We start from the raw sequence: 13,197 nt of genomic DNA, 5'->3' as shown, positions 1-13,197 counted from the left end.
CTGTAGTGTTGGACGGGGGAGGCGCTTCTGTGCTCTTTAAGCGTATGTTTTCCCAATAGAAAATTTCCTGTTGTCATTCGCACCATAGATACGCGCGCGCGCTCATCTCCATCACGGGGAAGCGCGTGGAGTTGTCAGATTTTACGGAATATTCCCGAAATATCAGCTTATTTGCGTGATAGAGATAGATGTACATCAAGTGAATGTGTAACCCGTGTATAATTTCAGAGGACAATGTTTTGTGTGTGAGGTAAGTTAAGTCTGTTCTTTGGGTCAGAGGAACATGAGTAATCTTGTTAAACAGAGTCTAAGCTGATGTTGATGCAACAGTGTACTAAATATGTCGCTTTCGTGATATTTTATGTCGTTATATCTAGGAAATGTAACGTGTTTACAAGTGTGTTTGTCCGACACACGTTATGCGTTTTCTCTTTTTAATAAAAGAAAAGAACATGCTCGTTCCAATAACGCGCGCAAAGTGAACACAAACAGTTCGCGTGCGTGAAGGGGAATAGTTGTATTTTTCCGCGATGTTTTTGCCATGTTCGCGATGATGCTTCAATAATTTTCCGTCACTAGAGTTTGAACTATACTCATTTTCTTGAAAATTGAGCAGCCAACAGGTTCGCCGTCGTATCAGTTGCAGATATTTTGTAGGCTATTCAAATGTTTTTTGAAAATATGTAATGGATGCCATTGATAGAACAGGTTTTTCGCATTCAAATGTTTTTTTTTTTTTTTTTTTTTGAAAATATGTCATGGATGCCATTGATAGAACAGGTTGGTGTGCGTGACTGAGTCAGACATGAGGCGCTCAATGCAACAAAATACGATCTAATTCACTGACATTAACCTGTTCATTTCACCTCAGTGTTGACTTACATATTATTATCATCGCTTAGGTTCAGCGTTCAGTCATCTTTCTTTAATGAATATTTTCCAACAACCATGTTGTTCATTCTAACAAATAGCCTAAGTGCACTCCAGAAACTCGCTTTAAAAACACCTTTGACATCTCAGAAGCCTACAGATTTCTAAGACTTCCCTCAAACATTCACACCTTTAGGATAAAATTGAATATGCCTACACAAGTTCACATGTCCAAATACATGTTTTACAACACGTGGAGGCTATAAACGAGCTATAGCCTGATTTGTGAACAAATAATTTTTTTAATTGGTATTTTGAAACAAACTGTTATATATATTGTGTAAAATTAATATTCAGTAATCTTGTGATTCAGATAAATTGAAATCTTTAAAATGTTTGCATCTGAAATGTCACTAATTCTTTAGGTTGGAGCCACTTGTTGAATGAGCATGGATTGTTTCATTAGGCCATTGACAAGATTAAGCTGGTAGAGTAAACACAGCTCAGGTTTAGTTTCCTGTTTTCCACATTTGGTGTGGAAGAAGGGCTGCCATTTTGGGGCTCGAGTTTCTCAGCAGGTGTCTCTCATTCCCATTAATGCTTGCGGAGGTGGAATCAGACTCTGGGAGAATTTCCACACACAGCATCCGAGACCTGCGGCACTGAATCTGTGATGTGCACAAGTGTTGGCAGATCCAGAGGCACATACTGAGTGATGAGTGCCTGTATGTGTGCGTATGAGGTTGACATAGCAGCCCATTACAGTCATGCCATGAATATGTGTTCACGCCACTCCACAGGTGGAGAAAATGAATTACTGCTTTTGTAGCAAAATTGCTTGGCACCCAGTGAAGACATTAATTCATGATTGAGTAGAGCTTCTAATTTACTTGTAATGTACAGGGTGATGGATTTTTAGTGCCTTTTCATAGACATTGTGATAATAAAATACAAGAAGCACACATTTATCTTTAAAGGAATAGTTGCAATTAATTTGCTAGTTGCTACCTGTATGACTTTCTTTTCACCATGGAAGACAAAAGAAGATATCTTGTTGTTGTTTTTTCATACATTTGTGTCTCATACCCAAATATGATGCTGCAAATTTGAAAATACAGAAATGGAAATGATATTTGCGAACCACTGCAGAGTGACTTTCGTATTGAGTCATATGAATATCTTTTATGTATATTTGTTCTTTTTTGAAGCTTGACAGCTCCAGGTCATTTTCTGTTGTTTTTGTATAGTTTTTCAAAATCTCTTCCTTGGCGTTATACAGAAGACTTGAAAAAAATCAAGTCATAGGGATTTGGAATGATGTGAGACTGTGATGACAACACTTTCATATTCCTACAACTATATGCTTTATGTTTAGAAGCAATGCATTCAGCAAAAAGCAGTGCATACAGCTCTCTTTCTTCTCTTCCCACTTCTCCACTCACTCACTTGTATAAATAGCTGTGATAGTCAGCAGTGAGTCCTTTGACTCTATCAGCATTTTGGGCTGCTGAGGTCTTTGCTAAGCTCTTTGCTCTTTTATATCAAGCCTTTATTCATCAACATCTACAGTAGTCATGGGTCACGGCACCAGAAATTAATCTTTTAACCCAGGGCTGTAACCACCATAGACATTGAGGGGGACAAGTCCCCCCCCAATAATTAGAAATGGCCAAATCGTCCCCCCCAATATTTGAAATCATTGCACTGCTCAGCTGCACTTCATTACAGCACTCTGCATGTTGTTAGGATGACAAAAAGGTTTAAAAGTTACATTTTTAGTCTGGTCTGCCTTAGCGGTCTAAGAACGCTCGTCAATGTCAAAATGATTAAGATGGCCAATCAAATTAAAAAGTAGGCGGGGTTTACGTTCTCTTTGTGCTTGTGCACACAGTCTTCACTATGTGAGGGCAGATTAGAACACGCAACCTTTGATACTGTTAATAAAAATTCTACCATAGACCACTAAGGAATTCAAATATTTATTGCGGATCTATGTATTTATTCCCTAAATTGAAGAATCTAGGAACTAACAATAAATTGTATTATGAAACTATCACATTAAACATGAGTTCTCAATGTACTGTTAAAATTGATTTCTGGACATCGCAATGTTTTTTTCTACAATTGTTATTGTACATATCTGATAGCATTGTATTATCAGCAATTTCGTTCACAGTTTTGTTTCTTTATGCTTTATTAAAAAAAAAAAAAAAAAAAAAAAAAGAAATCTTCCTCTCCACTATAGTTCTTAAAGGGGTCCTATTATGCTCATTTACAATTTCAAAATTTTGTTTATGGGGTCTGCTAGAATACATTTACATCATTTAAAGGGGACATTTCATGAAAATCTGACTTTTTCCATCTTTAAGTGCTAAAATCGGGTCTCGGTGGATCTACCAACCCAGAAAACTTGGAAAAAAAAACAAAAAACAAATCTTTGTTTAGGTAAGCCTTTCTCTGCAAGCATGTGAAAAAAACAAGCCGCTCAGATTTCGCTCCCTTTGTGACACAGGAAGGGGATCTTATTATAATATTACTGCCCCTTAATCTGCACGTTTCCTCCTACGTCGCCATTTTGTTTTTGCATGCGAAAACGGTGTAGCCTACCGTTTCTAACGCCATGGCAAAAGTTCGAGCAAAGCATGCTAACTGTTCTGTCATGGCTGCACAGACGAGCACAGAACACCGTTTAGAGTCTCATTAGCTTAGACAGCCTGCAAGTTGACCCTGCGTTGCTGTCCGAACGATATATTGGAAAAAATATTAGACCATTCAGCATTTGATAGCAATCATAAACGTTAGCCTGTAAAAAGTAAAAATCGTAAAAAGATCGCGATCTCGATTCAAGCACCCACGCGATCCTACTTTATTAATGACAACGATTCACCCGCGTCTGTTAAACCTTTGACAAAATCATACCAGAACGTTCAAATCTGTGTTCGTGCTGCCAGAGCCAGAGAGAGCCGTTTTGAATCACACATTAGTTATTTCTGTGTTACAAATATTCACATTATCACAGAAGTACTGAGATATAAGTTTTAAGTTAGTTTTTAAACACGATGTCTACGATAGCGATCAAAATAGAGCAATCTACCTTTCGAAACGAACTTGGCACGTCAAATAACGGTTGTATCAATTACATCTAATTCCACTAGGTGGCGACAACTGACTGTTAAAAATTGTATTTGTCACTGAACCGTTCAATCAAAAGATTCGTTCAAAAACACTGATTCATCCAGCAATGAAACAAGTGAGTCATTGAATTTATTCAAAACCATTTTTTAAATAATTCATTCAAACATTTTCCAGCAATTAGAGTCAGCAATTTATATTTTGTCAGAACCTCTAGTAAATTACATGTTATTTTGTTTGGTTGTATATTCAGAATCGTGGGAGAAAAATCATGATTCTCACTTATCCGGAATCGTGCAGCTCTAGCCGTATGGCTCTGTTTGGCAAACAGGTACGCTATGTATAGTGGGCATCCATGGCACATGCTAGTCGATGAGTTGAATCAACACCACAGCAACTACATACATTTATCCACTAACCATTTAGAAAAGTCCAGTTGCATTCTAAAATTGTTCCTGAGTCTCTCCATCAGTGTTCGACTCTGGTTTGAACAATGTAAGGCTGAACACTGTTACTGACAATCGTAATTTTGCTGCGTGACATTCTCCAGCTTTGTTGTTGTTGAGCAACCAATGCGTGAGCTGATAAAGCTCGGCACTCTTCTGGAAAGGGGGCCGGGAGCAACAGCTCATTTGCATTTAAAGGGACACACACAAAAATGGCATGTTTTTGCTTACACAATCAAATAGGGGCAAATTTGACAAGCTATAATAAATTATCTGTGGGGTACTTTGAGCTGAAACTTCACAGACACATTCTGGGGACACCAGAGACTTATATTACATCTTGTGAAAAGGGGCATAATAGGTCCCCTTTAATATTCAAAAAACTAATTTTTCTTAGAATTTACATTGTTGCCACACCTTTTTTCACCCTCTGTCTGAACGCTCTGTTTTAGTTTCAGTTTCTTTAAAACCCTCCTTCTGAAAAGCGCAGTCTGCTCTGATCGGTCAGCCGACCCCATCTGATGTGATTGGGCTCCCGCTTAGAGTGTGCTTCGGAAATGTAATGGCCGTTAGCATAACCAGTGAGTATCAGCTCTGAAGGCTTCTTGAGGTGCTGTAAACACTACTGTAACTACGCTAACTGTGGTGTTGTCAGTTTTGCCATATCAGTTCAAACCCGAGTTCGATAATAAAAGTCAAAGTCTTTTTTATTATTTACATAGGCCTTTGATTTGAAAGCTACAGCTTTTGGGTCAGCTGTTCCTTTAAGCCAGGCGGATCGCACACCAATTTACCCAAGAACACTTAGTCACAATGACACTGACTGCCCTTTTGTGTTAACAAGCCCACAAGCTGTGAAGAAGAGTTTGTGGGGCACCACACGTGCCATCCAAACTCAGTGATTTCAGTGTGAGAAATGAGTGACAGCCAGAGAGAGAGATTTTGTGCCCCGTTTGAAAGGATGGTAGAGACTGTAGATGTTATTGCGATCAGAGTCCCATGAGAATGCAGACGGGCTGTTTTTCATTGATGTAGAGGAAGGCTCAGGGAGACAGCCAGCACAAACTGGGGCAGATGGGTTTTTATTAATGCAAACACAGTAGCAGACTACTGGGCACAAGGACACTGCCGTAAATTGCTGGTCCTTTTGCCACTGTGTGCATTTCACAGTGCATTTCAGGAATACTATAGGGCTGTCAATTTAATGTGTTAATTTAATGCAATTAATTATTACATTACAAATATATCAACTAAAAATAAGGCAATAATATATATAGGGTCATTCCGTGTCAAATCATCCAGAGGTCCCCGACTCAAATTTTTGATTTTGTTAATTTTTTTTTTGTAGAAAGACAAACATAAATAGTGATGAAAGCCAAAATATTAAATGTCACAGATGTATATTTACTGAGTAATCCACTATTTTGTGGAGGGGGGGTCAAAATGACAATTTTCACCTGAGATTTGGAGCCAAATTAGAGGGGTGTAAAAATGACTTTAGGAAGATGGCAGCATCATTATTTTATTTTTCCACAGAGATTGGTTAGTAAAGTTGGAAGTTAGTAAAATCTGTTGATTTGAAACAAAAGATTCGTAAAGCTTTGAAGCAGTGTTTTAAAATCGGCCATCACTAGATTTTGTTGAATAAAGTCGTTATTTTGTTTTTTGGCACACAAAAAGTATTCTCGTTGCTTCATAACATTAAGGATGAACCACTGTAGTCACATGAACTGTTTTAAATATGTCTTTAGTAGCTTTCTGGGCATCTGAAAGTGTTAATAATCTTGCTGGCAATAGAGGCCTCACTGAGCCATCAGATTTCATCAAAAATATCTTAATTTGTTTTCCAAAGATGAACGAAGGTCTTACAGATGTAGAATGACATGAGGGTGAATAATTAATGACATAATTTTCATTTTTGGGTGAACTAACCCTTTAAAGCATCAATCCATCTGTAGCTCCACAAACGGTGGGGAACTACCGTAATGTAATTCTTATTTAACATGATTGGTTTGATATTTGTGGCATACTAATAAAGGTCAGAGTATATGAATGTTATAGAGCCCTCAGGCGTGATGGGCAGCACACAAGCCACGAGTAGACCGTGTGTCCTTCAATAAAACACGCTGATGTATGAAAGGTAGGCAGCAAAAACAGATGCTTTACACTCAGTAGTTTTTCATGCCTGCCAGCGACTCGGCCACAAGAAATTGGAGGATGCAGATTAAAGCACACTTGGAATCCACAGGGGCTTCTGAGGGCCAAAATTGACAACTAAATGATCATGTTACCCGAGAACATTGAGCTATCGGGTACAAAACACAACCTTCAGCTGTGTGTTTTAGTCACATTTTCAGAAGACAAAGACTTTTTCAGCCATGAAACTTTGCCTTTACTCCGATCACAATGAAACGTTTGTTGGTTAAATCCCCTAGTCATAATAGAAATTTTGGAAGTACTAGTTCTAGTGCATTTTGAAGTAATTTTATATATTGTTAGTGTGTGATAGGGACACTGATTTTAAGTCTTTTTACTCAGGATGTAAAAATGCATGCATCAATCTGACAAAGACAATTATTAGTGCATCAATTATAATGATACTACTTAATTATAATGATACGATTGTAGTAATATTCTTTGCGTTCATAAATGGATGATTCTTCAGTTAGGGGCACATTTGACAAGACATCTTGAAAAATGAAACTTTTTCATTCATGTTAAAACATTTATTGCATATACCTGAATACAGATTTGATCATGGCCTTGAATCAACCTTCAAGAAGATTTTGGTATAATGTGATGGGAATAAAAAAAATTATCTGTGGCGAAAAAGTTGGATAACCTTGGACTTGCTATCACAACACAAAGGTTAGCTAGCAGTTAATTAACTTTGGCTTCAAAAAAGAAAAAAGAAAAAAATGGATTGTTTTTAAAATTCAACTTCTTTTGTTTTTTTGTTTTTTTTGAAGTGCAGAATAAAGCCGAATTACAATACATTTTATGCATTCATTATAAAGGGGAAGTTATAAAACGGCTAGTCCTGGTCCTTGATTATGATTGAGTCGTGTTTGAAGCGGTTGTAAAATACTCTATAAACACACTTGTCACTTCATTTCAATAGTATTACTGTGCCAAGCCTTCTGTATGATTCTTGGCAACCTTTCTGCTATTTGTTATCAATAAATTATTACATTTTTGTTGCTTTGTGTTTATTTTATGAAACCTTGCCAGGTATGTGCAACATGTGGTAACCTTTTTATAAAGGCAGCAAGTCCATGAAGCTGTGGATTGCAGTGATTTTCCACTCCACCTTGTGCCTAACAATGCCCTTCAGCTTTTCTAAAATCACTGTAAACCACAACTTCTTGGCTTATTGATGTCTTAGATGTCATTAGATGTCTGCAAAATATCTTGGTTGAGCCAAACCATGACCAAATTGAAAGTTTCATAATGCATGGATTTTTTTTTAGTAAAGAATTATTCAATTGAATCATTGTCAGAGCAAATTTTGGAACTCTATTTTTAACTGAACTTTCCAAAATCTATTTTTCAGCAAGAATACGGAGGCACTGGGCTGCCCTCTTGTTCTGTGCGATACATCAAGCTTACTGCCAGACACAGTGTATTCGCTTATAACAGGTTTCAAGCCTTGTTCTTGGTTTGATTAATAAGGGTCCTCCAGGCTCCAGTAAACACTTGCTCCGTATGGCCCCCACACTCTCATGCACAGCTCAAGGGACGTGAGTCTGACAGAGGGGCACATCTGCTGGGTACATACAGTAATTAAGTCCATTAAACTAGCATTCGGCCATGCTAATGTTGTTTTACCATCAATGAGGAAGCTTCAGTCATCAACTCTTGTAAAACACCTCTCTGGACTCTAAAAGGGTCCTCAATTTAAAATGGACATACAGTACTTGTTTCCGTGGCAGAGTGGTTAAAGTTCTGGGGCCTAATTTATAAAGACATGCATACAATGACCTAAAACCTAATGACCACATACAGTACAGAATGTATACATTAATATTAATGCATATTGTGAATATATTTATCTTAAAATTTTAATAATGTTGGATTATTTTAATTACTGTTATACATGAGTGCAAAAAGTTCAAACACATGCTTTTTTTTTATTAGATGTACACATAAGAACATTTTCATGTCAATTTTTTCTTTTATAAATCTATATGTTACTTTACTCTTACTTTTGATGTAAGATTAAAATCCATGGAATTTAGGTTAAAGGGTTAGTTCACCCAAAAATTAAAATTCTGTCATTAATTACTCACCCTCATGTCGTTCCACACCCGTAAGACCTAAAATGTTTTTAATGAAATCCGAGAGGTATATGTCATCCTTAGACAGCAATTTAACCACCACTTGCAAGGTCCAGAAAGAACCGTCGAGGTGACTGCAGTGGTTCAACTTTAATTTTACGAAGGGACGAAAATACTTTTTGTGCGCAAAAACAAAACAAAAATAAAGACTTTATTCAACAATATCTTCTCTTCTGTGTCATTCTCATATGTTGTCTACATCCAGCGCTTCCAGGTTCTATGTCAGAACGCCGACTCATTATTGGACAGCTCCTGCGTCAGCATCACACACATGCGTCTTGCTGCTCACGTGATCAGCTTTGGCCAATACTGAGCCGGCATTCGGACGTAAAGACGGAAGCATTCACTGTGCTTATTGCGTCACCTGCATAAGGATGACAGGGAAGAGAAGATATTGTAGAATAAAGTTGTTATTTTTGTTTTGATTTTACGCGCAAAAAATATTCTTGTCGCTTCATAAAATTAAGGTTGAACCACTGCAGTCACGTCAACTGTTTTAACGATGTCTTTAGTACCTTTCTGGACCTTAAAAGTATTGATTATATTGCTGTCTATGGACGAGTCATATACCGCTCGGATTTCATCAAAAATATCTTAATTTGCGTTCCGAAGATGAACGAAGGTCCTACGGGTGTGAAACGATATGAGGGTAATTAATGACAGAATTTTCATTTTTGGGTGAACTAACCCTTTAATAAATCTGATTGTGTGCTTATAGTTAATGACTAACCAGAAGGTTGTAGGTTCATAACCTGCAATGGACACACAATGTATACATTGCAAGGCACTTGTTCAAGAGATTGGACTACTTGTTATTCCAAGCAAACTGACTTGTTTTGCTCTTGGTTTGTTTTAGGTGCACCCAATGTATGATCTCATCGTTCACTTTGAGATGACCAAGGAGAACTGAAAGACACCCTGGCGCCACCTCAAGGTTTCTATTTCTCTGTCTCCTGTCTCCGCTCCTCTATGGGTTCCCGAAGTCAGGGGTTCTTCCACCACCAAGATCACCATCACCACCACCATAACCACAACCACCATCACCGCGGTTCAGTGGTGCCCACGGCCATCCCCCGACTGGTGCCAGAGACCAACAGCATGTTGGGGGGCATCGCCCAGATCACTCCTTCCCTGTTCCTTGGCCGGGGGAATGTGGCATCCAACCGCAGCCTTCTCCTGTCCAAAGGGATTACCTGTGTGGTGAACGCCACCATTGAGCTGCCCAACTTCAACTGGCCACACATGGAGTATATGAAAGTGCCACTGGCTGACATGCCTCATTCGCCAATCTCACTTTATTTTGACAGTGTGGCTGATAAGATCCACAGTGTGGGCCGCAAACGGGGAGCCGTGCTGGTGCACTGTGCGGCTGGGGTGAGCCGCTCCGCCTCGCTTTGTTTGGCCTACCTCATGAAGTACCACAGAGTTTCCCTGGCTGAGGCTCATGCCTGGGTCAAGGCTCGCCGACCCGTCATTCGTCCTAACGGCGGGTTCTGGCGACAACTCATTGAGTATGAGAGGAAACTGTTTGGCAGGAACTCTGTGAAAATGATCCAGACGCCATACGGTGTCATTCCTGACGTGTACGAGAGGGACCGCAGGAACTTGGCACCTTACTGGGGCTTGTGAAGTAGGGGTTTGTATGGTTCAAGCGTAGAGGACGGGTCCGATAACCCATCTTTGACTTCATTGTCTTCCGGGCTCTTTCCGTACGTCCACGTGTCCCTTCTGCTAGAGTATAAAGCGAGACGGGAGTGCTTATGTCCATTTTTAAAAGGGAAGAAGTCACTTTGACTCCATATTTTATGAGGTCAGGAGTGATAATTCATCCTTGAATGCTGAAATTAATCTTGGTGATGATAACGGTTTTTGGGGCACTTTGGGAACCAAGTGTAGTACTGAGAATCAGAAATTCAGTCCTTGGTTAAGACTTACCAAACATAATATTGTGAGGATGTTGTTTCACTTTTGGCTGTCGTTGTTGAGAGGCAGCAGTCTGATCTTGATTTCTAGTAGCATTTGAAAATTATATAATATATATAAATATTAAAAATCTATTATATTCCAAGGTGTATTTAAACGTGCAGAAAAAATAGTTAAAAAATAAATAAATAAATAAAAATACAAAGATAAAAGTTTTGGAAGGTTTTATGAAGAGTTTAAAAGAAAGAAGCTACAAAGTTTAACAAATTTGTAAACTATTTGTGTATATTAAAAGAAAAAAAAAATTTATTGAGCATACCATGAACCCTGTGTTGGGATTTGTAACGTCATTGCAAATACAAAAGTTGCATTTTGAAAGGTTTAGGGTGTTTCTCAAGAAGCAGAACAATAAATATGACAGTCACAGGCAAGTAATTTTTTTCAATGAATTATATTTTGTCTATTTGGTCTTTTTGCAATTCTACTCAGTTTTTAATTTTAACTCAAGATGTTTATTTAAAATGTTTTCTGCAGTGCGGCAGTAATTATAACCGAAGGACATCCATCAGAGAACTCCTAGCAAAGCTTTTACTAATTCATGTTAAAAATAACTGAATTCATGTAAAAGAGTTCAGATTTAATTAGTGTGATGAAATGAATAAAGGGTGTAATATTTGAATGCATTTCTTGTGTTTTTTTCAGGGTTCGTTACAGGGTTTCTTTTTAACCATTTTTAATATCTACATCTGTAATATGTACAAATTACAGCAACACTACATAGTTTTACCTAATAATAAAGTAATATATCCCTACTGTATACTGTATATGACTGATGAACAGACTATTGTTTAAAGGTTTAAAGGGTTAGTTCGCTCAAAAAAGAAAATTCCGTCATTAATTACTCACTCTCAAATCATTCCACACCCGTAAGACCTTCATCTTCGTCGACGTGACTGCAGAATACAAAAAGTATTCTTGTTTATTATAACATTAAGGTTGAACCACTGCAGTCACGTCAACTTTTTTAACGATGTCTTTAATACCTTTCTGGACCTTGAAAGTGGTGAATATATTGCTGTCAAGTCATATACCTTTCGGATTTCATCAAAAATATCTTAATTTGTGTTCCGAAGATGAGCGAAGGTCTTACGGGTGTGGAACGACATGAGGGTGAGTAATTAATGACAGAATTTTCATTTTTGGGTGAACTAACCCTTTAATAAATGGCAGGCTTACACTCTTTAACTTTTTCCCTGCCATCGACGGAATTTTCTGGCTTTCACGACTTTCTTTATGGTAGGGGGCGCTATTACGCATCTTCTGAAAGAGTACAGAATCTCCCAATCAAAACAGAGGCGACGAAGAAGCAGAAACAAGCGATAGCCTATGTAGCAGATGCATATGTAAAATAACGCAATCATCAAACATTAAACAGCATGTAAATCAAAACTGCCTATAGCGTTACTAAATGAAATGTCGACCCAGGACGAGGTATAGCACTGTGCAAGCATTGGGGGTGTTGATGGACTCGATCTACTCCATCTGTGTTTTGATCATCATTCTGAATCCGATCTAGATGTAGTCTTTGACAAAAATGCAGCTCCCGGGGAGCAATTGGGCGTTAGGTGCCTTACTCAAGGGGTTTGTGGGTATTGAGGGTGGAAGAGAGCGCTATTCATTCACTCCCCCACCTACATTTTTCCTGCCAGTATTGAGAATCGAACTGGCAACCTTACAAGTCCGACTCTTTAATCATTAGGCCATGGCTGCCTAAGATGCAATAGGAGGCTTAAAGGGTTAGTTCACCCAAAAATGTAATTTCTGTCATTAATTACTCACCCTCATGTCGTTCCACACCCGTAAGACCCTTCGTTCATCTTCAGAATACAAATTAAGATATTTTTGATAAAATCTGACGGCTCAGGCCTGCATTGCCAGAAATAACACTCCCTTTTTCAATGTCCAGAAAGCTAATAAAAACATATTTAAAACAGTTCATGTGACTACAGTGGTTCAACCTTAGTATTATAAAGCCACTAGAATACTTTTTGTGCGGCAAAAATAACAAAATAGCGACTTTATTCAACAATATCTAGTGATGGGCGATTTCAAAACACTGCTTCATGAAGCTTCGAATGTTTACGAATCATTTGTTTTGAATCAGTGGTTCGGAGCGCGTATCAAACTGCCAGTCACGCGAACTATTGAAGTTTCAAAACACTTATGACGTAACGAAGCCTTGTTTACTGAAATCATGTGATTTTGTTACTCTGAACCACTGATTCAAAACAAAAGATTCGTAAAGCTTTGAAGCTTTATGAAGCAGTGTTTTGAAATCGCCCTTCACTAGATTGTGGAATAAAGTCGCTATTTTATTTTTGCCACACAAAAAGCATTCTTGTCGCTTTATAATATTAAAGTTGAACCACTGTAGTCACATGAACTGTTTTAAATATGTTTTTAGTAGCTTTATGGGTAAAAAGGGAATG

General features: G+C 38.1%; 1 protein-coding gene across 1 annotated transcript; it reads left to right on the top strand.

Annotated features, from left to right (window-relative positions):
• dusp14 (dual specificity phosphatase 14) lies at positions 1 to 11,387 on the top strand. The gene is made up of 2 exons (XM_051861964.1): positions 1 to 250; positions 9,642 to 11,387. Exon 2 carries the CDS (start codon positions 9,755 to 9,757, stop codon positions 10,412 to 10,414), a length of 660 nt encoding a protein of 219 aa, XP_051717924.1. The 5' UTR covers positions 1 to 250; positions 9,642 to 9,754; the 3' UTR covers positions 10,415 to 11,387.
• The last annotated feature ends 1,810 nt before the right edge of the window (positions 11,388 to 13,197 follow it).

This window comes from Ctenopharyngodon idella, chromosome 15, assembly GCF_019924925.1.
Source record: "Ctenopharyngodon idella isolate HZGC_01 chromosome 15, HZGC01, whole genome shotgun sequence".
NCBI lineage: Eukaryota > Metazoa > Chordata > Actinopteri > Cypriniformes > Xenocyprididae > Ctenopharyngodon > Ctenopharyngodon idella.
This window is presented reverse-complemented; position numbering and strand designations above follow the sequence as displayed.